General features: G+C 64.4%; 1 protein-coding gene and 1 long non-coding RNA gene across 3 annotated transcripts; both read left to right on the plus strand.

Moving 5' to 3' along the window:
* Positions 1-584: 584 nt before the first annotated feature.
* Positions 585-14,552, plus strand: SLC17A9 (solute carrier family 17 member 9). Of its 2 annotated transcripts, XM_086702673.1 has the most exons (13): positions 587-911; positions 5,848-6,045; positions 6,434-6,573; positions 8,240-8,339; positions 9,369-9,499; positions 10,070-10,166; positions 10,356-10,452; positions 11,074-11,161; positions 12,098-12,132; positions 12,474-12,589; positions 12,818-12,873; positions 13,043-13,072; positions 13,572-14,552. In XM_086702673.1, the coding sequence occupies exons 1-13, from the start codon at positions 850-852 to the stop codon at positions 13,733-13,735; spliced, it is 1,314 nt and encodes a 437-aa protein (XP_086558799.1). In that variant the 5' UTR covers positions 587-849; the 3' UTR covers positions 13,736-14,552. The 2 variants fall into 2 exon arrangements, with proteins under 2 accessions (XP_086558800.1, XP_086558799.1); XM_086702674.1 differs by lacking the exon at positions 12,098-12,132 and having other exon boundaries at positions 585-911.
* A 2,333-nt stretch (positions 14,553-16,885) lies between these two features.
* Positions 16,886-24,297, plus strand: LOC147582876 (uncharacterized). Its single transcript, XR_015249596.1, has 3 exons — positions 16,886-17,298; positions 20,932-21,512; positions 22,608-24,297. It is a non-coding gene; the product is annotated as an uncharacterized LOC147582876 (long non-coding RNA).
* The last annotated feature ends 1,076 nt before the right edge of the window (positions 24,298-25,373 follow it).

Genomic DNA, 25,373 nt, shown 5'->3' on the forward strand with positions numbered 1-25,373 from the left:
CTGTGCCATGGCGGGACGGGACCCAGCTCGCTGGGCTGCCCTGTGCAGGACGGAGGACGCGGCAGCTAGGAGAAGCCAGTGTGGCCGGAAGCCCGGTTGTGGCCATCGGGTCCCGGCGTCCGCGGCTCCGTGCTGGCCGTGTCCTCGACGAGGCCACGTAAAGCCCACCCCCCGCACACCGAGAGGGCCCCGGGGACTCAGCTTGGGGGCTGGCAGACCCTCCGTGCTTGGCACGCCCTTGGGGCTCTGGCCTGTTCCGCACGGCCTGCCACGTGGACACTGCCCGCTCAGCTGCCCGGCGTTGGCAGGCTCGGGTGGCAGGGCGGGAGCCCACCTCCGAAGACCCACCTTACAAACTGGGGGCGCTTGAGTCTTCCTGCTCTCGCATTCTGTGAAGACTGTTCCCAGTTGTCACTGGACGAGTCCACAGCCCTGTGACACGGGGACCACCACCATCCCCCCATTCACAGGCTCCTGTCCAACACCAGAGCCCTGACGCCAGGATCCCCCGGGCCCCGCCCTCCACAGCCTGGTCCGCCCAGCGGGCCACCCGCCACCGGGAGCCCCGCACCCTCCCCACTCCCGCGGCCAGACTTCACGGGAGCCGGAGCCGCAGGGAGGTGGACCCTGACAGCTGCCGGTGGAGCGCAGGGCGGGGACCGAGTGTGTGCCCCGCCCCATCCGCCCTCCCTCTGTGGTGGCCGTCTGGGGGCGACACGTCCTAAGAGCAGAGCGCCAGACGGAAGCACGGCCCGGACTGACACGTGGCCTTGGGCGGCGCTGCCCCGTGTGGGTTGGAGAGGCGGGCGCCCGACCTGGACGCGCTGCGCCCGCGGACGGCTGCCCCCGATGCAGCCGCTGCCACCGGAGGAGGCCCGCAGGGACGGGGCTGAGGACGCCCAGTGGTCCAGGTGGGGCCAAGGTGTGGGGGGCGGGGCGGTGGCTTGGGGCCGGGGCGAGGCCACCTTCTCTCCACTTATGGGCTGTGCACTTCCCTGACGGTCCGCATACCAGTACCCAGCCCCAGACCCCATCCCTTTTCGAGTCCCAGGGCCAGCGAGAGCCCCCGTGAGCCCTCTCCAGGCCCTCCAGGGTCCCGGGGGGTGCGCAGGCAGGAGGTATCCCAGGAGTCCTGCCTGGGGGAAGGGGGCATCGTCCTGGCTGGTGAAGGGGGAGCTCACGGACACAGCTGTGGGTCCTAGAAGTGACCCTGCCGGGTAGGACCACACCCATTTACAGGCCCGAGTCCCTACCTGTGACCACACACCTGAGAGCAGGTTCAGCTGACATGGCAGGTGGCTGAGTCCTGCCCACACCTGCCAGCTGTGTGCTGTGGACAGGTCTCCATGGTGGGGGGGGGGGGAGGCTCCTGGGGGGGCAGGGCCCACATTCTGGGAAACATTCTGTTTCCACATCCACTGCCGAGGACAGTAGGCCCCAGGACAGGGGCTCTCCTCACGACTGTGACACGCTGAACAACCAGGCCACCTGTGCCGCAGCCCTCCCTCTGGTTCTGTGGACCCCGGGCCCACGTCAGGCCCTGGGATTCCCAGGCCAGTTCACGTCCGTCTCCGAGTGCCCAGGGAGCCTGGTCTCGGGACCTGCTGCTGCCGCCCAGCACAGGGTCACAGGAAGACCCTAAGAGGTAGTGTCCCCGAGGCTGGGGCGAGAAGAAGGCAAAGCCAGTGGGGGAGACGGGAGAGAAGCTGGTCGTTTTGCAGGACAGGGTGTGCAGAGCGGCGTGGGAAGGGCCGCAGTGAGCGTGGGAGCCCCAGAGCCCAAACCGCAGCCCTGGCCCGGGCCCTGCTCCAGGCATCTGCTAGAGCTGGAGGGCTGCGTGCTGGTGCCTGTCAGGGTCCAGGAACGCTCTCGTCCTCCCCCCCACCCCCCAACCCCCCTGCTGCCCTGGATACCGAGGGGCTGATCCAGGTACTGATCTGGGTGGCATGGGGTCACGTTTCAGCAGCTCTAGCTGGCTCGGCTTCAACTGCCTCCCTGTGTGCTCGCTCTGGAAGGGGCACTTGCCCCACTTCCCCAGGCCGTTGGCAGGGGAGGCAGCCTGAAGTTCTGGAGGGGTCTGGGGGTCCTGAGTGGAACTGGATTCAGCCGGGGCGAGGCTGTCCCCACCCCTGAGTGGACCCATCGCAGTGAGTGTGGCTGTTTCTGGCTGCCCACCCTGTGTGCCCTCTGCCTCGACAGCCACGTGTCTGCCCTTGTGGGCCCTGGGAGCAGGGGTGGGGGCAGCCAGTGGCCTTGGACCCGTGGCCTGCAATGCCGGCACATTTCCCTTTTCTGAATCGAGGGGCCACGTGACCACATGTTTGCTCAGCCATGGATGCTTATGCACAAGGGCCACTGGCAGGAAGCAGAAGTTTCTAGAAGGTTCATAGGAAGCATTCTGATGAGCTGGGGGCACAGGCCTGAGGCTCAGGGCGGGTCACTGTGGGCAGGATGAAGCTCTCCTATCCACTCTTGCCTTCTGTGTTCCCAAACAGGCCATCCGCAGGATCAAGGAGTCCGTGCCTGGGCCGCCGAGTCCAGCCAGACTTCCTTGTTCTGTGTCCCCAGCCACTGGAGAGGAAGTACCTCTGCCTGCCCAGCTGGCATTGCCTCCAGCTTGGGGACTGGGCTGTGGGGGCCTCCCAGGGAGGAAGCAGACAGCACCTTGCCCCACACAAGCTCAGGGCAGACTGCTGGCCCGGATGCCGGCGGGCCTTTCTTGGCTTCCCGTGGTCACAAGGAGGCCCAGGGGCAGCACCATATTCTAGGAGCCTGCCAGCCTCCCAGAGTGGGTCAGCCTCAGCTGGCCTTCCCACCCAGAGAGCAAACACAGCCAGGCTCTCAGGGTCACCAGTGAGATGGGCCAGGTGGGCTTGCTGGGAGCACAGTCCAGTCTGGACGCGGGTGGCCCTCCACTGCTCTGACCATAGAAAGGAATGAAGCTCCTTCTCGAAGGCACCTTTGGACTGTGGCTGTCTGTGGGGGCATTGGAAGCTCTGCTCCACGCCCGCCTTCTCCTGGTGCCCCTGGGCAGTGCATACACATGCTTGCAGGGGGCGCGGGGGTGTGGGAGCGCCGTGGGCTCCCCCGGAACGGGCCACCCGGAGGCCGTGGCGATGCTGCAGCCGGCTGGGCTCAGGCCAGCTGGACGGACTCCGGTGGGAGGTTTGGGCTGTGTTGCTCTGGGCCTCCCCAATAAGGCCAGTGGGAGTGTTTGCCCAGGAGAGCGATGTGCCCAACAGGCCCGCTGCCCCTCGGCTGGAAAGCTGGGTGGGAGGGAGGACCGTGTGAGGTGCTCACGGGGCGACTGTGGTCAAGTCCCAGGGATGAGCGTCGGGGAGACGTTGGGGGCATCATCTTCGGGTCTGGAACCCCAGAGGGGCAGGTGCCTGAGCCCACGGTGGTCCGCCCTGCCAGGGGCCCCGTGTCCTGTGTCGGGTGGGCAGTGAGCTGGTGCCACCTGCGGGCTTATCAGCCTCGCGGGTGCCTGGCCCTGCCTCCGCCCCACGGTCTTCAGTTCTGGAAAGAAAACTAGCGTTTGGGGCCCCCGGGCCCAGAGGGACAGCCACTGAGCTTCCCCTATGGCCCCATCCCTCTCAAGCAGGGGAAGCCTTGGGACCTCGGGTCCATGCTGCTGTCCCCGTCGTCCAGGCTTCTGAATCATTCCAGTAACATTTTAAGAACCTGGAGGTGGGGGTGGGGGGCGTGTGACGGGGGTCACTGGGCAGTTTCCAAGTGGAGCGCCGTCCCCCAGCCGACCTCAGCCAAAGCAGGGTCTGGTGTCTGGCTTCTGGAATTGCACAGCTGGGGATATTTTTAGCACAGGACCCGATTTCCCACTGGTTCTGGTATCTAAAAGCAGAGGGCCACAGAAGGGCGCCCTGGAGCCCTGCGTGCCACGCCCCTCTGAGGTCCAGAGGCCCAGCCTGAAGTGCCTGGTCCAGAGCACGCCTGGGAAACCAGCCCAGGGAAGGGATGGGGTTCCCTGCGTCGTGCCAGGGCCCGGACGGGGACTTCTTTGATGCCCACACCACACGCCCCATCAGGAGCTGGAAGGCACTTTGGAACTGGAATCCCCAAGCCCCAGATGGGGCCCTGGCCTACAGATAGGGGTCTGTTGGGGCCAGAAGGCCGGCTGCTGGAACTCAGACTCGTTCTCCCCCAAACTCCCGAGTGATGGTGTCGAACCTCGAATCAGCTGTCTCTGCTGGTAGGACTGCAGGACCCCACAGCCTCAAGCGGTGGCTCCTTGGCTGTGGAGGGGCTGCAGGCAGGAGCGGCCCCAGGGCGCCCACGGTGGGGCCACTCAGCAGGTCGGGGCCGTGGGGAGGGCCGCCTCCTCCCTGACCGTGGAAGAGCACACTGTGGTTTGTGGACAGGGAGTGGACCCACGTGGAGACATCAGCCGGAGGAGGCGGACACAGTTGCCTGGCCTCCCTTCCTCCTGGTCACAGTGGCTTCTTGTTGGGACATTGGGAACTTGCTGGTCACTCTGCTGTCTACTCACCCATGAAGAGGCAGCTGTCATGGGCACCAGCCTGCCTTCACTAAGGAGACGGAGGCTCGAAGAGGCCAGGCCTCTTGTTCCGTGTCCACAGACCCACCCGCACCTGGGCGCCTGGAGGCCAGCCCCCGGGGCAGCTCCTGTGGTCAGTGGTCCATCCTGCGGGGAGTCCCGCAGCCCTGACTTCTCCCGGCCGGTGGGCCCCGCTCCAGGTCGGGGCGTTTGTGGTAATGGGTGCGTCGTATCACACCCACTGATGGGGCTCCTGGTGTGTGCGCCCCGCTCGGGATGGGTCCCCGTGCAGGCGGGGCCCCTGAGCTCCCCGCGGGGCTGCTGCAAGGCCCCCGCACTCTCTGACCACCCGCCCCCAGCTTACACACACCGCCCTCCGCACGGGACATCACAAGTCACCAGCGGTACCCCCTCTCCACCCATCTCCCACCCCCACGGCTGGTGCCCACAGCTCCCTCTCTCTCATTGTTTAAAAGTAAACTTTGTCTCTGAGGCCGGTTCTTGATTTGCAGAGTCACGTGAAGGGAGTGACTCTACCGCCCGCCCCTCCCTCCACATCTTCTGTCAGCGCCCTGCCTTTGTCCCGCCTGCGAGTCCCTCTCCGCAGGGAACCACGGACAAAAGCCCGGAGTTTGCTCAGATTTCTGCCGTTGGTTTTCACACCCCAGCACCCCATCCGGGACCCCACATGCACGGGGGCATCATCTCCTGGCTCTGGCAGTTTCTCATTCCCTTGGTCTCAGGGGCAGTCGGGGAGCACTGGCCAGAAGTTTCAAGGACCGTCCCCCTGTGGACACCTGTCTGGCGACTTCCTAGGCAGCCGGGCCTGCCTCTCCTCCGCCCGGGTTCCTCCAAGGGCCGACCACCCCCACGGCACCGTCCCCTTGCTGGCCGCCCAGCACCGCCTGCCCCGACCTCCTCTGCTGGGCACACACAGCTTTCCTGCGGAGCCTTCGGGGACCCACTGCCCTGCTCCTATCCCATAGTGGCCCACCCCTGCCACGAGACCCTCCCTTTTGGCCTCAGCCGGGGTCTCCTGGGCAGGTTACTGAGCTGTCTGCTCTTGCCCAGCTGCTTCCCTGGGGACCCTGGCCTGTGGGGAGCGGGGAGTGGGAGTGTGGACCTGGCTGCTGGTCCCGGCTAGCACACCCCTCCAGCTGTGCTCTGTCCCACGTGCCCCTCTGCTGGCCGTCCGGCTGCTCCCAGCCTCTGCTGTCGTGACTCGTTCCTAGAGTCTGCTGTGCTTCAGGAGCCGACACGCAGGGGGGTTCCGGTGTCGGGGGGGCGGCCACGCTGCCCTCCTGGGTGACACCATCTCTCCTGTCCCGCAGGCCCGAGTGCCAGGCATGGACGGGGACGCTGCTGCTGGGCACGGGCCTGCTGTACTGCGCCCGGGTCAGCGTGCCCGTGTGCGCCGTCTCCATGAGCCAGGACTTCGGCTGGAACAAGAAGGAAGCCGGCGTCGTGCTCAGCAGCTTCTTCTGGGGCTACTGCCTGACTCAGGTGGTGGGCGGCCACCTGGGGGACCGGTAACCACCCCTGCTCCCCACGCGAGGCCGGGGCTGCCCCGGGGGGAGGCGGCTCCCGCAGGATGAATGTGGGGCCAGGCCTGGCCTGGAGAGAGGCATCGGCCGGGAGGACCGAGGTCCGTGGAGGAGGCGGTCCGGGGGCAGGTGCGCGGCTCCCCTTGGGGCGCTTGTCCTGGGGGGCGGGGGAAGGGTGCTTGTTGGGACGGAGGGACAGGCTGGGCCTGTGCCCTCACCCTCCGCCCCTTCTGCGGAGGAGGACGAGGAAGCGGCGCCCGGCCCGGTGGCGGCAGCTCAGAGCCGGGCTGGAGCAGGCACCGGCTTGGGCTCCTCCGGGCAGGACCCGCCCACCCTGCCCGCCACCCGCCACTGTGCTCTCGTCCTCCTCCAGGATCGGGGGTGAGAAGGTCATCCTGCTGTCCGCCTCCGCCTGGGGCTTCATCACTGCCGCCACCCCGCTGCTCGCCCGCCTCAGCAGTGCTCACCTGGTCCTCATGACCTTCTCGCGCATCCTCACGGGCTTGCTCCAAGGTAGGGCTGTCTTGGCAGCTCCCCTCTGCGGTCCCAGCCGTGCCAGTGCCAGGCGAGCGCGCACGCGTTGTGTACGCGTGTAGGTACACGCGCGTGGACACGTGGGTGTGTGGACGTGTCCGTGCAGGTGGGTGTACGTGTGGGTACATACGTGTACTCAGGCGTAATCCCGCGCGTGTGCTTAGGTCAGAGGAAGTCTCCTGCGCCTGCTGATAAGGCCCCGGGAGCCCCCAGCGCGGCGGGCGGGCAGCTGTCCTCGTGGGCAGGGAGGCACGAGGACCGACCGCCCCCAGCAGGCAGCCGGCGCTTGGCTGCACTTCCCCGTGGCGGGCGGGTCTGTCGTGCCGCGCGAGGCCTTGGCGCCGAAGCTCTGTCTGTTTCCCAGAAATATTTCACGGTCTGGCACAATCCAATGTCAGATGCCCCCCTCCGCCAAAAGGCCCACCCCGGGGGCGTGGGTGGCAGGCAGCTTGCCACACGGTGGCCGTCAGCGCCCCTGGCCGCTGGAGCAGCGGGGACTTGCTGAGTTTCTGTGTGTTGCTGGGCAGAGGCTGCCCCTGGCCGGAGCCTCCGGGACCCGCGTCTGCACTCGGCCTCTCCCTGTTTCCTGACCGGCCCCACCGGTCCGCCTCTCGGGCAGTCCGGCTCCTGAGCCCCCGTGGGTTCACCCCGGTGCCCCATGTGTGGCCGGTCCCGTGGCTGGGGTTTCTGGGCATCCAGCCAGGGGGCCCTCGGCTCAGGCTGTTCCCCCATCTTCCTGGGAGGTGGGGGGCCGGTCTGTGCCGTCACGAGAGCTCAAGGGGCAGCGATCAGCCTGGGTGACTGGCAGTTGGTGTGGGTGGGGGTGGGGCCCCGACAGGAAGGCCGGGCCCTGCCTCAGCCCCTGGCCTCTTAGCTCTTCCGGGGAGAAAAGCGCAGCACAACAGGTGGGAGCCGCCGTCCCTGTTTTAAAAATTAGGTTTTGCAATGATCATAGATTTGCAGGAAGTTGCGAAGAGGCCCCGGGGTCCCTCGGGCCTCCCTGGGGCGGCATCTCGTGTGGCTGCGGGACGACGACACATCCGGGCACCGTGGCTCCGTGGGGCCGCTCGCTCGGGCCTCATGGGCTGTAGGTGCACTGCGTGTGTGAACGCGTGCGAGCGTGTGTGTGCGAGCGAGACAGCGTGTGAGTGTGCGTGCGTGCATGAGCGTGTCATGTGTGAGCATGCGTGTGCGAGTGTGCGTGAGCATTGTGAGCGTGTGCGTGCGAGCACGAGCGTGAGTGCGAATGTGCACGTGCGAGCAGGGCGTGCCAGTGTGAGCGTGTGTGCGAGTGTGAGTGGGCCTGTGCGAGCAAGCGTGCGCGTGTGTGTGTGAGTGTGCGCGCGTGAGCATGCATGAATCAGCGTGTGGCGTGCGTGTGTGGCGTGCGTGTGTGAGTGTGAGTGTGCACCAGGACTCGAGCTGGTGTGGCAGGAGTGCCAGCTCAGACTCTGTCGTTCCCACAGCCCGTTCTGTGCCAGGACCCTGAGCACACCTGTCCCCCAGCTGAGAGTCCAGCTGACAGGTCCTCAGAGCCCAGTCCTGCTGGTCCCCGGGGGAGCGTCCCAGAGCAGCTCTCGGTCCTGGCTGGCCCCGCCCTGGCCCCAGGTGACAGCGTGGGGACGCAGCTCTCTGCTCATTTCAGGGGTCTACTTCCCGGCGCTGACCAGCCTGCTGTCACAGAAGGTACGAGAGAGCGAACGTGCCTTCACCTACAGTGCCGTGGGGGCCGGCTCCCAATTTGGGTAAGTCCTGGCCCTGAGAGCCCAGGGGACAGAGGGTGTGCCCAGGGGGGCCTGGGCTGGGACAGGCCACGTGGGCGCCTTTGCGGCTCAGGGAGATGCGGGTCGGCTGCTTCTGTGCTGCGGGGGACCCCCCCCCCTTTGTGCATGTTCTGTCCCCAGGGCAGGTGGTGTGGTTGAGGCTCTGGCAATGGGACACGGCGTTGCCTTTCATCTGTGCTGAGGGAGCCAGAGGGGGTGCCGTCCCGATGTGGGAGGCGACCTGTGCCCCCCTGGGGGGCATGTGACACGGTCCAGACATGAAGACCCTGTCCCTGTTCTCCTGAATGGAGGCCTCGCTCGGGGAGAAGGGACATGTTGCTGTCCTGATGGGGCTTCACTACCCGGGGCTCAGGTCCCTCACTTCCCTGCTGCCAAGAAGCAGGCAAGAAATCAGAGCGTGGAGGGGTGCCTGAGGACAGGCCAGGAGCCCGGATAAAAGCCCAGAGCGCCCAGTTGGAATGGGGGCTCTGGATACGCCGTGTGGGAGGTACTCCCACAAGGAAGGGTGTGCGTTGTTTCTGAAATCCCGCTTCACCCAGGCGTCCTGGGCCCGTGTCTTAGGCTGAGAGGCACGGAACACAGTCTGCCCACTGCACAGATGAGGAAAGGGAGGCTCCGGGGGGGAAGGCGCCCCCCCTGCCCACCCCCCACCCCCCGGCCTGCAGGAGGCGAGGATCCACAGGGCTTCTGGGCTTTGTGCTTGCTTCTCCCACTTTTGTGTTTAGACATCTTGGAGGCCAACTTGGAGGCCCGGAAGCAAGAAATTAAAGCAACAGAGGGCCCCCGTGCCGTGTCACGGCCGCACGGCTGTGCCCACGTCCCCTGGGCGCCGAGGCAGCCGGAAGTCTCCCTGAACGCTCCGAATGCTTCACAAAATACGCTCAGACTGGGGCGGCTGCTTTCCTGGTGACGAGCTTATGCCGGGTGGGGGTGCTCAGAGGCATCGCCTTGCCCCAGCAAAGCCCAGGGTCACGGCCACCTGTCTTTCAGGACGCTGGTGACGGGGGCCGTGGGCTCCCTGCTCCTGGACCGGTACGGCTGGCCTAGCGTCTTCTACCTCTCCGGCGGGCTCACCCTGCTGTGGGTGTGTTATGTGCACAGGTACCTGCTGAGTGAAAAAGGTAACTGCGGCCGGGCGGGCGATGGCCGGCAAACGCAGCTGCCCAGGGAGGGCGAGGGCCTGGCGCCCGGCCCCTCTAGCGGCCGCTAAACATCCACCCAACTCACCTGCGGAGTAGCACCCGCTCAGCGGGTCCCTGGGCTGCAGCTTGGCCCCGTCCGGAAAAGCATCCTCTAGACTAGAGCCTGAGGAAAATGCCAGTTCTCGGGCCGGCTCTGCCCGGGTTCAGGCCTGAGAGCCGTGCCCCAGGAAGAAGCGGGCACACGGAGACAGGTGCCCACCGGGCACAGGCAGCTGGCAGGGGCCATCGGTCTAAAGACGGCAGGAAGCGGGGCTTGGGGGATCTGAGGACGGGGGAAGGACCGAGGAAGTCTGTTCAGACTCCCTCAAATGCCGACAGCCCAAGGTGCTGGCAGGGAGGACGGTGTGGCCGTCCCCGGGGCAGCCAGGTGGGCCGCAGGGCTGTGGGGGCGCTGGCCCCTGGAGCTGCCCCCCCGGGAGCCGTCTGTTACGAGCAGACGCCATCCCCCAATTCTGAGGAGCTTCCACATGGAAACCGCTTGCCCCTCAGATCTCATCCTGGCCTTGGGCGTTCTGGTGCGAGGCCTGCGGGTGTCCAGGCGCACCAAAGTTCCCTGGAGACAGCTTTTCCGGAAGCCCTCTGTCTGGTGAGCCGGCGCCTCGGGGCCGCGGCTTGGGGTGGGGCGGCACGGGGCCGAGCCCAGCCAATCTCGGGTGTTCCCGAAGCCTACACGGGCCGGGGTCACCCCGGCTTCTGAGCTCCGCGGGGGCTGGCGGGGGCGCCCCTCCGTGCGGGGCTGGGGCGCATGGACCCTGAGCCCAGCCGCGCCCCCCAGGGCAGCCATCTCCGCTCAGCTGTCGTCCGCGTGCGCTCTCTTCATCCTCCTCTCCTGGCTGCCGACCTTCTTCAAGGAGACGTTCCCTAGCTCCAAGGTGGGTGGACCACCCTGGCGCCCGTGGGGTGACGGAGACACAGTGTTGTTTGCGGCCCCACTCGGGCTCGCGGCCCCGAGCTAACCTCGCCCGTGCTCAGGGCCCGCGGCCCCTCTGGTCTGGTGCAGCCACCCAGGACAGGGCCCCTCCCACCGCCGCACAGCGCCTGCTCCCGGGATGCACCCTGTGCGGCCGCCCGGCAGAGCCCTGTCCTAGGCTCAGCCGACGGTCTGTGCACGGTCATGACCGAGGACGGGCCAAGTGGGGATCGCGACACGGGCAGGGTCAGCTTGGCCCACTCCACCCCGGCCACCCTCCCCGTCTGGTGACCAGAACCTCCTGCATCTCTGCACGGTGGGCCTGTGTCCCCCCTGCTCGGCCCTGTCACGGTGGGGGGGGCCAGTGAGGGAGACTCGGCCTGAAGGGGGGCGGCCCTAGTGGACGTGGAGCTCGGCCAGGGTGGGGGGGGGTCAAGGTCAGGGGGGCCCTCCAGCCTGGGAGCCCAGCCTGTGGGCAGGGAGAGACTTACCGGGCATCAGGGCACATGGGCGACCACCGGCCTGTGCAACCTCTCGCGGGTGGCCAGGCGCATGCCCTCTGAGGCCTCCCTCTTCCCTGCAGGGCTGGGTCTTCAACGTGGTGCCCTGGCTGGTGGCCATCCCCGCCGGTCTGTTCAGCGGGTTCCTCTCTGACCATCTCATCAATCAGGGTGAGCCCTGGGGGAGGGGCCGCCGGGAGCCAACCCAGCTTTGCCACACTGTGGGGGGTGGGGGCCCCCTCCTGGGGGTGCTACGGGGATGGGAGGGGTCTTGCCACCCCCAGGACCTCGCTTCGAGAGTGGGGCCCCGACCACCTCAGCCTCAGTTTCCCGGAGGGGGTGGGGCACAGGGAGAGGACCCGATTCCTGTGGGCACCGTGGAGCTCCTCCTTGGTCTTCAGAGGGGTCAGAGGTCATAGGTCGGGGGGGCTGTGTGTGCAAGCCCGGGACCCCAGCGAACACGCCCGAGGACAAGGATCTCACAGACACGCACACCGCATGCGCATGCACACGCACACGCATTCTTAGACGTTAGTCCTTTCCTAGTGAGAGAGTGCTGCACCCTCACTGTGGAAAAAGTGGAGACTTTGTAGAAACAGGGAGACAGCACGTGTGTAAACCATCCCGGGGCTTTCCTTCTGCCTGTCTGCTTGACCTTGTCCTGGAGAGTCCTCTAGATGCACACCCAGGGCAGGGCACACGTGCTCACACGCACTTGCACACGTGCACCCAGGACACAGGACATCCAGGGCAGGGCACACATACTCACACGCATTTGCACACGTGCACACATACCCAGGATGCAGGATGCCCAGGCAGGGCACACGTGTCCACAGGAACTCACACGGGTGTGCACACGCACCCAGGATGCCCAGCACAGGGCACACATGCCCACACGCACTCACACAGCTGCTCACACACACCCAGCACACAGGATGCCCAGTGCAGACACGTGTGCCCACACACATGTGCACATGTCTCACGCACGACCCGGGACACCCCCTCCCTGAGCCCAGGGCCCAGCCCTCCCCTCCACGCTCCCTCCCTGCAGCCGTGCCGGCTGGGACCCCACGTGGGTGCCAGTGGGAACCTCTCTCCTCTGCTCAGGTTACAGAACCATCACTGTTCGGAAGTTCATGCAGGTAGGGAGGTGGAATGCTCCTCTGGACACCCCTGGTTTGTTCCCGGGACCTGCGGGTTGTGACCCCCCCGTCTCCTGACCCAGAAAGCATTCGGAGGTGCCCTGGGTCAGTGCTGGGGGCTGGTTTGGCCGACCTGAGGCCCTTCTCCCAGCTGTGCCCCCCCAGACCCCCGCACACGTCTCTGGGCCTGGGTCGCCCTCGTTCCCCTCTGGTCGGACAAGTGGGGGGTCTCGTACCCGCTGGGCAGGCCTGGGAGGGGCTTTCCCAGTGACCTTGCTCAGTGCGCCCCGGGTGGCCCCGGGAGGAGCCCTGTCGGCAGGCACCAATCCTCTCTCCCGCAGGTGATGGGCCTTGGCCTGTCCAGCGTTTTTGCCCTGTGTTTGGGGCACACCTCGAGCTTCTGCAAATCTGTGGTGTTTGCATCAGCTTCCATCGGCCTGCAGACCTTCAACCACAGGTGAGGGCCGGGCGCCCCACTCACCAGCCGGCACCCTGGCACGGTGGCTGTGCCCTGGCATGGCTGAGCGCCCCGCTGTGGGGGGCGGGCCTTGGCTGGGCTGGGTTCCGAGTGCCCGTGTGGCAGTTTCTAGACCCCGGGTGCTCAGAGGACCAGCCCCGGACTCCGTGGGGGTGGCAGCCGCCCTGTGGTCACTTGCTCGCCCACCTCCCTTTCTCTTTCCCACAGTGGCATTTCCGTCAACATCCAGGACCTGGCTCCATCCTGTGCCGGCTTTCTGTTCGGTGAGAGCCACTGGCCCCCGTTTGAATAGGAGGGGCTGTTCCCCACCCAGGCGTTGCTCACCCGAGCCCCCCCCCCCCCCCCCCCGTCCTCTCTCCGGGCCCCCAGGGGCTGCCTCCGGGCGAGGGCCTCCTGTGACCCATCCTCCTTGTCGCTCTGTCTCGCTCACAGGTGTGGCCAACACAGCTGGGGCCTTGGCAGGTAAGAGGCGGGCTGGGTGTCTCCCGGCTGTCCCACCCCTGAGTCTTCCCGCCCCGCCAGCCCCTTAGCCCTGCAGGGTGGGGCACGGTGCCCTCCAGGGCCCCCCCGGTGTCAGACCAGCGGGGAGGGGGACAGTGAGATCCCGGAGCTGGTCCGGGGCGAACGTTCACTTTTCTGACGTAGAGCACCCCAGCCCTCACTTGACCAACAGATGTGAGTCAAATCCTCAAGGCCCGGGGTTCCAGGGGTTGAGTGGCTGGATGAGAACGCTGGGGCTCACTCCCCACGGAGGACCTGTGAGAGGCAGTATGCCGGACAGCCCGTGAGGTCTCTGGCCCTCTGGGACCCTCTGAGGCCGGCCCTCCCTTGGCCTGGGAGCTTGGACACCTGAGTTCAGCTTCTGTCCCTCAGGCCGCCCCCGGCCTCCCCTCCTGGTACCCTAGCCCCAGTCCCCGTCCCGGCCCTCCCCTCAGGACTGCCCCACCCGCCTCTGGTGCAGGTGTCGTGGGCGTGTGCTTGGGAGGCTACCTCATCGAGACCACGGGCTCCTGGACGTCCATGTTCAGCCTGGTGGCTGCCATCAGCAGCCTGGGGCTGTGCATCTTTCTGCTGTTTGGAGAGGCCCAGCGCGTGGACCTGAGCCCTACCCACGAGGACCTCTAGCCGCCTCGGCCTGACGGTTCCCCGAGGACCCAGTGCTGCCCGCCTCGGGGCGTCGGGCTGTGTTGAAGAGCCTCCCACTCCTGATCCCGGGTGTGTGAGCAGAGGGGGACGGGCCCCAGCAGAGCCCGGGCAGCCCTGGTGGGCCTCAGTCTCTCCACCTGCCAGTGAGGTGATCACGCCCTCCCCCGGGGTTCGTGGGCTGGCAGGGGTGAATGGGATTGGTATTTTGAGTAGCAGCTGCACTGTCACAGTCTGTCCCACGTAGGTCTGCGTGCCCACGTGGTCACTGGGTGGGAGGGCTGCCTGTCTGTCATCACAGGGGCAGGGGCACCACCCAGCTGGACTCTTCCCTCAGACCTGCTCTGCTTTGCTTCTTGGCCCTGGGGCCAGATCATTCTTCCTGGGGGGTGCCGTCCTGTGCACTGCGGGCTGTTTAGCAGTTGGCCCCCGCCTACTAGGTGACCCCCCCCGCCAGTGATGACAACCAGCACTGGCTTCTGGCCTCACCACATGTCCTCAGGAGACTGTGCCTTGGGCCAGAACCGCGGGTCTGATGGAGGCTGTTGGGGGTTGTGGGCTAGATGTCCTCGCCCATCTTTGGGGCCCCCCCTGGCACCCCCTGTGGGTCCCTCTTCTGCCAGGGATGCTTCTGGGGACCAGGGACCCTCCCACCTTGTCCTTCTCTCTCTCATAACGAGAAACTGGTCATCTCGTGAGTTTGTAATAGATTTTGCAAGATGTCTATGTAGAAGAACTAAGAATGTGGAGAGGTCACACCAGACTTATTTAAATGATTAAACTGGAAAGGGAAGGCTGCGATTTTATTAACCTTCCTTTATTTATTTATTTTTTCTGAAGCTTTTATTTATTCATCTTGAGAGAGAGTGAGTTGGCGAGCACGTGGGGAGGGGCAGAGAGAGAAAGAGTGCTTGAGTGAACGGGGGAAGGGCAGGGGGGGGGAGGGGAGAATCACAAGCATGTTCTGTGTTGTCAACACAGAGCCTGATGTGGGGCTTGATCCCACGAACCGTGAGAACATGACCTGAGCCGAAGTCAAGAGTTGGACGCCCAACTGACTGAGCACCCCCCAGACCCCCAATCTTCCTTTTTTAAAAAGAATAAACACATATTAAAAGCTTGTTGAGCTCACCCCGGAGGAAGCCCCGGGAGTGTTGCAGGTGACGGTCAGGGGCAGCCCCCTGAGCAGACACATGCAGGAAGGAAGGTGGAGGTGAAGGCGCAGGGGCGGCGAGGGAGGAGGTGCCCCTCCACCCGGGGAACCCGCCCGCGGTGGCATGGAGCCTCTGGCCTTGCTGTGGCCTGCCTGTCGCGGCTCCCGCGGAACCGGGCCCAGACAGCCCAGGTGCGCTCGAGGAGGAGGAGGGTAGCTCCGCGTGAGTACACGTTGCTCCCTGCCGCCCCCACTTGTGATCAGAAAGAGCCCGAAGACGGACCTCTGATTACAAAATGAGTCTGGCCTCCATAGGTCAGGCCTGTTTGTGGAGGTGGAGACGCGCTGGGGGGCGTTGTCGACACGCGGAGATGCGGAGAGGCGCTGGGGGGCGGCGTGGAAATGTTCTAGGGATGTTAATTTACCACAAAGGCCTTCACATGTGCTCCGCTGGAGGTTTTCCCCGGCGGAGGAGGAGCCCAGCCCCGGAGGGCCCCCCGCGGCCGACGTCCTGCAGCGCAGAACACGGTGATGGTCCTGGGACGCGGGCGCTGAGGTCGGCCCTCATGACTGCTGCCAGCGGGCGGCGCAGGATGTTGGCGCGTTCACACTGCCGCGTGGCCGTCCCCACCCACCGTTTCCAGAACGGGAAGCCTGTCTTCATTAAACAACACCTACCCCGGCCCCCAGGGGCCCACCATCCGCCTCCTGTCCCTAGGGGTGTGAGGGCCCCAGGCCCCTCACATAAGGGGAGTCATGCAGTATTTGTCCTTCAGGGACTGGCTTGTTCCACTCGGCGTGGTGTCCTCGAGCCCCACCCATGTTGTAGCAGGTGTCGGCTCGTCCTTCCCTTTTACGGTCGGGTAACAGTCCTGTGTGTGCACGGGCCACACCTGTTCGCCCACTCGTCTGCGGTGGACTCCTGGCTTGTTTCAACCTTTGGCTGTCGGGGTAAGGCCTTTAACACCTTCGTAACCCACAGCAAACCGTGAGGTCTCTGAGAGTGTAAGCAAGGAGGTGGCCCTTCCCGTGGTTGTTCAGTCCTTGAGGGTCTCCGACCCTGAGCCCCTGAAGGAACATGGGACACAGGAGGCGATGGTGGGTCTGCTCAGAAGGAGAACCAAGATACACGTGAACTGAGGCCCCAGGACGCCATATTGGGTCCCACTCGGTCCCCTCCGCAGAGTCAGAGGAGGGAGGCAGGCACGTGGGATTTGGGGACACAGGCCGGGTGCCCAGCAGAGGGGCCCGGCCCCCTCCGGCAACGGCCATTCCTGATCTGGGAAGCTGTCTCTGGGCTGGATGCTCCAAGGCCAGTGTTGGAGCTCGGTCAGGGCTGCAGAGTCTGGGGGAAACGGTTGTTGGCAGGGAGGGTGCTGCTGGCAGAGGGTGTTCCAGCCCGGTGGGGGCCCAGCCCTGTGTTATCTGCCGCTCGCAGGCTCAGACTCGTCCCCTGTCAACAGCCCTGGCAGGTCCCGGTGGCTGACGGGGACCAAGGTCAGGCAGCGACGGGGGCGAAAGCAGCAGAGCCGGGAGGCGTAGGGCTCGGGCCGGCCTCCTGCACCACACACCCAACCGTGCTCGCAGCTCGCTGCCCCCGCGGGTGCGGGAGTCGGTGTGTGCCCCTGCGGCCCTGCCTGGAGGCACCTCCAGAGGCCCGGGCTGCTGTCACCTGAAGCTGGCCGACAGAGGGCGCCGTCTGACAGGGCTGCGTCCGGCCGTCCAGCCGCCTCTAGGTGCCGTGGGAGGGGCCTCCGGCGGGCTGCTCAGTGCCCTGTCCGTGGGTGCCCTGCCGCTCCGCTCTGTTGGAGGGAACGGGCTGGAAGGATGTTCCAGGTGCAGGGGACCCTGCGGCGAGGGCGGGCCAGGGCAGGCGGGAGGCTGGACAGCGCGGCAGGAGCCCGACGCGGAGGGGGAGGGGGAGGGGCTGGGGCCGGGCTTGGGGCGCCGGCCGGTGACTCGACACTGGGGCGGGGCTGGGTCCTCCAGGCGGGGCTGTCCTCCACCTACCTGAGCAAGGAGGCAGCAGGGGCGCTGGGGGTTCAGCCTCCGGATGTCCCTCGGGTGGGGGCACAGGCTTCCCTGAGTCCTGTCCTCAGACCCAGACCCCACACAGGCTTCCGGGTGCCCTCCCGCCCACACGTGGTCACCACAAATGACTTTCCCCCTCGTTTCTTTTTATAAGGTCACTTTTTTTTATGTTTATTATTTTTTATTTTTAAGAGAGACAGAGCACGAGCAGGGGAGGGGCAGACAGAGAGGGAGACACAGAATCCGAAGCGGGCTCCAGGCCCTGAGCTGTCAACACAGAGCCCGATGCGGGACTCAAACCCACCAACCGTGAGATCATCACCTGAGCCGAAGTCGGTGCTCAACCAGCTGAGCCACCCAGGTGCCCCTCTCCTCGTTTCTTTAAAGCAGGATCTTTAATGGCCACTTAAAATTCCTAATGAACATGTTAACGGCCCCCCACCTCTCTGGGCCACCCTCCTTGGCCCTCCATTTCTGGCTGCGTCTTTTCGGCTGCAGGACTGCAGTGCCCTGGGAGTCCCCACTTGCCCCTTCGGGGACTTCTGGACACCCATCCCCCTGGGTGAGTCGGACCTCACAACCAGGGGGACATGCAGGGGCCACCCGCCATGCTCCGTCCTGTCTGCAGCGGGCCGTCCGGTCCCCCTCTTCGGGCGCCCGAGGAAGGAGATGAGCTACAATTGGCCTGCGCTTTGACTGGGATTTATTTTATTATGTTTAATTGAAAAGCTTTGAGGTCGTGGCATGAATATTCAGCACGGTGGCTGCTGGCACGGGAGCTGGTGTCTGATTCTAGGACGCGCCCCAGCACGGGGCCTGTCAGAGGGGGAGTGAGGTGGGGAAGCTATTAATTGAAATAGCTTCATTAATTAGTAATTAACAGCAGGGAAATGACTGTGTCACACGTCCTATTTCAGTGGATGCCCTTCATGTGTTATGGGGCCTTTAATTAAAGGACGTGCATTTTAATTAAAGGCAAGCTTGGCCCTTTGGCCTTTGGAATACAAAAGACACTCCCAACTTTGAAAGAAGCTGGCGGGGAGGCTGGTGCCGGTGGCGGGGGAGCTGTGTTCTCCGTCGCCGACCAGCCCCTTGTGGGGCAGTGGACCCTGGCTGGTCCTCCTTGGAGTCTAGCTGATGCCCTTCCTGAGCCCGAGGCGGTGGCCATGTGGGGTTACAGGCCAGCGGAGGGGAGGGGGGCTGGCCAGCACTGCCGTGCCCAAGCAGCCCCGTGTCCCCGAGTCCTGCGACCAGGGGCTGGAAGCTGGGAGAAGGTGCCTCGGGGTGGGTGCTGTCCCCGCACCTTCCACCCGCCCTGGGCCCCACCCACACCAGGCACTCATCCCTGCCTGTCCTCAGTGGGCAGCGGGGAGGCCAGGGGCTCACCAGAGCTGCGCCTGGCAGTGGGGGTAAGGAGCTCAGCCTGCTCCTCACACCCTGTGAGCCGGCGTCCAGCGGGCAGGGCCTGAGCCCGCCAGCCACCGTGCTGTTGCAGAGACCTCGGGGCCCCTCCTGCCACCCTCCTCCTACCGACAAAGATGTAGACAGCCAGCTCGAGACCCACACCCCGTTCCTGCTCCCTCTGTCTCTGTCTCCATCTCTCTGTCTCTGTCTCTGTCCCCCCAGAGGGTCCTGTGCCCCTCTCAGCCTGACCACCTACTAAAATGACTCTTGCCAAGGTCAGTGAGGCAGCTTAGTGGCGGGGACTGACCCCGGGGCTCCTGCTTCAGTCTCTGAGACTCCAGGCCCCGTGTCCCTACAGCCCTCACACCTGGTGCCTGTGGTCGGTCAGACGCACCTGTTCTCTGCCCTGCCTATATTTTCCACCTCCAGACCTTGGCCTGGCCTCTGTCACTGCCTAGATCACCCCCAGCCCATCACCCAACACACACGTACACATGCGTGCACACACGTTACGTGCAGGCACACACACGGTGCTGGTGTGGCAGGGGCCCCCCACTAGACAGAGGCTCTGAGGGCGGGGCTCATGAACAGTGCTCCTTCGTGACCCCCAGCCTGGGGCCTGGCCTCGGTGGTCCTTGGTGGAGGGCACTGTGCCCTCTGCTCTGCCTGGCAGAGATACCCAGCAACAACAGGCCCTGAGACACGTGTGGTGGGAATCCTGGGGTCTGCTGCCTTGGCATTGATCAGGCAGCTTTGTGCCCGCCTCGGGGGGAAGCGGGCACAGGGGAGGGAGGCCCTTCCTCCCCGAGAAGCCGAGCTGCTATTTTAAAAGTAGCCCCCAAATTCCTTCCCTTGAGCACCTTGGATCTAGGTGGGCTCTAAGACCGGAAGGTGAATTCTGGATTAGGTCAGGGAAAGCTCTCCTGGGACACTGGGTCTGGGGTCCCCACCATGCTGTGAGGGAGACACGGGGAGGCCCTGGTGTGCACGAAGAGACAGAGGCTCTCTGGCTAACTGCACGAGGAGCCCCCGACAGAATGGCCCAGATGAGCCCCCTCCAATGCCCGACCTACAGCGGCTGCTAGAGAGAATATGATGATTGATGTAAAGTAGCCTGGCTTTCGGGTGACGGGTTAGGGCTTCCTGAGGAGAGAGTGGAGGGGTGTGCCCGTCCAGCGTGGGTGCTGGAGGGTCTGGGGGCATCTGAGCTGGGTCCGGCTTGCGGGAGGAACGGGGCTCGTTCTCTTGGGAAGACCGCAGGGGGGCCCTGAGTTTCAGGGTGTCCAGCTCTGGTCCCCAGCCGCCCTTCGGCTGTCCAGTCTTGGCTCACGATTGTTGTTCAGGGAGAATTTGACCGATGCCCACTTCCTCCTGCTCACAAAAGCAATGCCTGCCTTTGCTCAGGTGGGCAGAGGACCCAGGAGCTGCTTTAGGAAGGAGCCGGGAAAGCGTCTGTGCCAAGGACAGACTAACGGAGATGCCATTAATGCCAGGGACATGTGACATGAAGTACACCCTGTCCAATTAAATTATTTAACGCGTTAGCATTAATTGCCATCCGGCAAACCCGTAAGTGGTTCAAGTTTTCCCTCTTCCTCTGGCTCAGAGAGCCTTCAGCCGGTGCCCAGGCTGGGAATGTATTTTCCTATTTCCTTCTGTTCCTCGGTGAAGAGGACGCCTGGGGGACGGGCTCCCTGTGTACGAGCCAGCGGTTTCCCCGACACCTGCTGCACCCAGCAGGGACGTTTCGTATTCTGTCGACCCCCCTCCTGTCTTCTATCTCTGTGCCTGCCTGGGTGCACGTTTGTATTCCCAGAATTAGGCGCCTCCACAGGGACCAGCCCAGCGCCCTCGGGGTAGGTGTGACGGTGGCGTTTTAGCGTCCCGAGGCTGCCAGAACAAAGTGCTGCGTGCTAGGGGCTCCAACCACAGAGGCCGCCCCCCACCCCAGGCCTCTCTCCTGGGCACCCGTGCAGATGCCGTCCTCCAGATCTCTCCTTACAAGGACACGGACCGGAGTGGGGCACACCCCACTGGCCTCATTTGACCTGATCACCTCTGTGAAAACCCCCCCTTCCAAATACAGTCACCCCGACATCCCGGGGGTTAGAGCTTCAACATTGGGTTTGGGGGACACAATTCAGCCATACAGTGTGGCTTCTCTGTTGCCACCTGCCCTGAACCCAGGGCCGTAGAGGGCAGGTGAGGCTGCCCTGGAGGCCGTAGAAAATGCTGTGGGCGACCAGACCCCACTTAGGATGGGGGTGGGGGCTGCTGGCAGCTGCCAGCCGAGCCCCTTTCCAGGCTGCGCCTCCCCCAGGGTTGGCCCGCCGCCCCACCCCACCCCCACCCCCCAGCCTCAGCTGGACCGCAGTGAGGGCCGGCATAGCTCCAGAACCTCCCGCGGGGCCATGGAGACCTCGGCTGTGGCTGCAGCTTTCCCCCTGCTCCGTCCCTCCCCACAGGGTGGTGCCGAGACCCCCCCTGTGACCTCCTGCGGCAAATCTCCACCCAGCCCCCAGGGCAGCCTCTCCTGGCTGGGGGGAGACCCACGTCCTCCGTGTCTGAGACTCTCCCTTTGCTGAAACAGAAACGCCAGTGCAGGCCCGGGAGACCACGGTGCAGACAGAACACAGTGCCCCAGCGAGCGGCGTCCAGGGGAACGAACGGCTCAGTCCTACTCGCCACAAACAAGCCGCAGGCCTGTAAGCCCTGGCGCACAGCACGGCCCGTGGAAAGACGCACGGCATCATCATTTGCTGACGTGCGGATCCACCTCGGCGGGCCCGGCGCCCAGCCAGGAGGCGGCTGGAATCAGCACACAGGCCGCAGGAAGCGTTGGCGTGAACGCGGTGGGGAAGCGGAGCCCCACTCACGCCGGCCGGGGGGGTACAGGGTGCAGCCCCCGGGCAGAGCCGCCTGGCAGATCCTCAGACGCCGAACTGTGAGGTTTCCATAGCAACCCAGCAGCTCCAGCGCTCCGCGTGCGCCCAAGAGGGATGGCGGGGTGTCCGTGCAGAACCCACTCGCGGACGCTGGCGGCAGCCAGAGCTGGAGACAACGACGGGTCCGCCAAACGCGGTCCAGCCCCCGGCGGGGTGTCACTCGGGCTCAGCAAGGAGCAAAGCGTGGACGCGGCCGCGTGGACGAGCCTTGAAACCACGGCGTGGGGTGAGAGGCCGGACCCGGGAGGACACGAGTCGTAGGAAAGTCCGCAGGGGCAGAAGCAGATCGGTGTTGCCAGGGATCGGGGTGGGCAGAGTGTGACTGCCGCCGGTGGCGGGCCTCCGTTTGGGGTGAAGGAATGTTCTGGAACGAGAGGCGGTGGGGCCGCACAGCACCGAATGTGCTAACTGCCGCTGACCGTGTCTGGTTTAACGGGGCTCCTGGGGGCTCAGTCGGTTGAGCGTCTGACACTCGGTTTCGCCCCAGGTCAGGATCTCACAGTTCTTGAGTTCGAGTCCCATGTTGGGCTCTGTGCCGACAGCTCAGAGCCTGCTTGGGATTCTCTCTCTCCCTCCCTCTCTGCCCCTGCTCCGCGTACGGGTGCTTGCGCACGCTCACTCCCTCCCTCTCAAAATAACATTAAGAAAAAGCGTCTGGTTTAACGTCCTGCGAATTTCGCCTCAGCTGCAAATGTCGGGCGCACAGGGCTATTCGGGGACCGGGTCAGTCGCCCGGTATCGGCCGCCTCCTTGCATCCAGAGGGACAGAGGCCATGGCGGGTCACGGAGCCTGTCTGGCGTCCTCGAACAGTAGGGGAAGAGGCCGTCAGGCCGGCACCCCATTCCCAGGAAGGCAGAGGGGCGGCGAACCCGCCTGGAGCCTCCCAGCTCGTGGGCAGTGACGGTGTTTTCTGGGGTCGCTCACCTCCGTCCGTGGCCCCTGATGCCCACCAAGGAGCGGCTCCAGCCTGTCCGGCCCGGGGTCCAACCCCGGGTCCTCCTTCCTCTGTCCCTGCAGGACAGCAGCCCTGTCTCACAGGCTGGGATTAGAGCGTTGTTCGACGGTACACGGTCCGAAAGCTTCCTGAAGGTCATTTGGAATTTGGGGCTAGGGAGTCCCCGCCCCAGGCTCCCCCAGTATAAGGACAGGGACAGTAAGACCCAGCCCTCCACACTGCTCACCACCCCTGGTCTTCCCAAACTGCCATTCCTCAGGAGTCCCTGAGTCCCTGGGGCTGAGCTGGGGTGAGGAGGTTGGGGACGAGCTGCAGTGTCCCCCACGGACCCTCAGCATCATCATCTCATGCTGTTTTCTCCCCAGGATGATGGCTTTTTGGGGAAGGAGGGCTGTTCCACCATTCAGATTTCTCTCCCCCATCCCCAGGACTTTGCCCCAAATGGATGACCGAGCATGCACGGATCCGCAGGCACCACCCGCGAGGACACCAGAACCACAGACCCCACACAGCTTCCATCATGTGATGTGCTCCCTGGAGAACCTTCTCCGGAGCTTCCTCACTGAACCCGCGGAAGTCCTTGCTCATCATTCCACGTGGCCACACACACCATGTCCAACATTTCCACGGCTCTTCTGCTGAAACGATTTCACCAGGGTTAACTCATCTACGTGAAAGATGCACCAGGCTGGGCTACCCGGTCCATTGTAGCACGGGTCACGTTGTCAAAACTGGCCAATTACAGCGTCTGCTCTCTCTCGGGGTCTCTATTTCCAGCTGTCCAGCTACCCTGGGAGCTCCGAAGACCTGACATGGCCAAGCGGAACTTTTCCTTCCTTCCATCAACCTTTAGCTGACATGCAGCCCTGGGCTGAGCCCCCCAGCACCATGCAGGCCCCGGGCAAAGATGGGCCAAGAACCTGAGCAAGAACAATGTTCTTGGGGCCAAAGTCCCCAGGGCCGGCTGGTCACTCTCATCAGCTGCCTGTGCCTGTGCCTAACCCTGGCCTCGTTCTTCCCCTCCAACCAGTGACAATCAGGGACGTGACTCCGGCCATCTCAGTCCTTCCTTCCGTGTGGTGAGGGTCAGGGATGTGACCTGGGCCGCCCCGTCTCCCTTCCCCTCTGTCCAGTGGGGTGGAGATGATGGTGGGCTTCGCTTGTACCAGGGCTCCCTGCCCCTGCCATCTCCCAAAGCAAACCTCTCCCCGCCTTCAGTATTTGACCCACATTGTGTAGCGAATGTGACAAGGGCTGTGGGCCAATTTCTGTCCCCGGGACCATCTGTTGTTTGCGAGCAGCGGGCAGTTGTCTCCACCTTCCAGGGCGGACAGCCCCTCGGACTGGCCTGGCCCTGCTCTGGCTGCCTGACTAGCAGCCCCCAGCCCCACCTGCCACTCTGACCTGATCCTGGGCTTGGGCCCATGAGTTCCCATCAGGAGTCGTCTCCAGAATTGGCCCTAATTGTTGGCTACTTGGCAGCTCTTGGGGACACTGAGGAGATGTGAGGGTCCTGCACTTGCCTCCTCATGGCTGGAGAGAGCCCACCTCATTTGTGGTCCCTGCCTAGGGAGGACCCTGCTTGGGGAGGACCCTGCCTGGGGAGGTCCCTGCTTGGGGAGGACCCTGCCTGGGGAGGTCCCTGCTTGGGGAGGACCCTGCTGGGGGAGGACTGAGGGCAAGTGGGGACAGTCAGGGTGGAGGCCTTTGGGATGACCCAATCTGCAGACTCTGGTGAGGGTGCAGCCCTGTCCAGCCAGCCATCCCACAGGGCGGGCAGGCACCTCCACCCTGCCACACCCAGGACCTCATCAGGGGTCCCAACAGACACTTCTTCTCCCTCAAGCCTCGCTCTGTCACTGAAGCTGCTCTGGGGCAGTCCCCCCCTCCCCTTTACAAACTTGTGTCTTTGTCCTGGGAAGAAAGAGTCCTGTGTGCTTGCTAGCAAGAATCAAAGGGATTTGAAGAATAACTGTTTTCCTAAGTTTTAGCTGACATTCAATTTTAATGACTTTTTAAACAAAGTAACTATTAAACGTGTGCTGTTTTATGGTCTCCTGATGTCTGACAGGTGTTTTTGCCCATGTGGGAAGCAGATGCTAATAGCATTCTCCCTAATAGCTCATAAATACAAGCCCTTGGCATTTCCCTTTGTATGTGGCTCCGCCAATGGCCAATTTGTTCTTCAGAAGTGGCCACGTTGGCCTGTCAATCAGCTCTTGCCGTAGGCGATTTTTGGTGATTAGAAGCCCCTTAGAGAGCGAGAACTCCAAATTAGTTTTAAATAAAAAATAAGAATATTCATGCTGCTGAACATCTAAAGGCAAGAGGTGCACCAGAACCTGCGCGAGCCGGCTGGGGTCCTGGCGGTGCTGGCGGAGGGGGCTGCACGGCCCAGACCCGTGGGGACGGAGCCACGGAGCTGGGAGGGACAGACGGGGTGGGGGGGGGTGCAGTTGACCCAGGGTCAGCCCGAGACGCTCAGCCACATGAGGGTGGGCTTGGCGGGCACATTTCATGTCTGTCGGCACCTTTGTGGGGACATGGAAGCTCATCCAGAGGAGGGCGGGGAGAGAAGCCGGTCTCCTTGAGAGACGAACAGATGTCCTCTTTGAAGAAGCTGATGGAGGACACAGCGTCTCGAGTGGGCCGTCATGCCCCCCTCCACTGCGTCCCAAGCTGGCCGCAGGGCCCCCTCCGCTGCATCCTGGGTCCAGCCGGTCGGGTCCAGTCCCTGCTGCCACCCTCCTCCACAGGTGAGTCCTGTCTTGCTGCTGTCCCCTCCAGGAGTTGGGGTGGTAACCTCGTGAACCCCTTCCAGGGTCCCTGCTGGGCTCCCCCAGGACCTGGCCCTGTCCGAGGTGCTGACTCCAGGCGTCAATGGTGGGGTCCTGCCCAGCTCAGGAAAAAGGCCTGGATGGCTCATGGGGTGGGAACATGGGCTGCTTGGGCTGGGAAGTCCGAGTGGCTTCCCCGGGGTGGCATCCTGCAGGGTCTGGTGGATGTGACGGGGAAGAGATGGGGGGCGGGGGAACACTCAGGGCTCTGAGAACAGTGTCCAAAGGCCAGGCGGGTGTAGAGGGCTGTAGGTCAACACCCTGCTGGGCCATTTTGGGGAACTGGCCCAAGCT

This window comes from Puma concolor, chromosome A3, assembly GCF_028749965.1.
Source record: "Puma concolor isolate L17-30 chromosome A3, mPumCon1.1.hap2, whole genome shotgun sequence".
Lineage (NCBI taxonomy): Eukaryota > Metazoa > Chordata > Mammalia > Carnivora > Felidae > Puma > Puma concolor.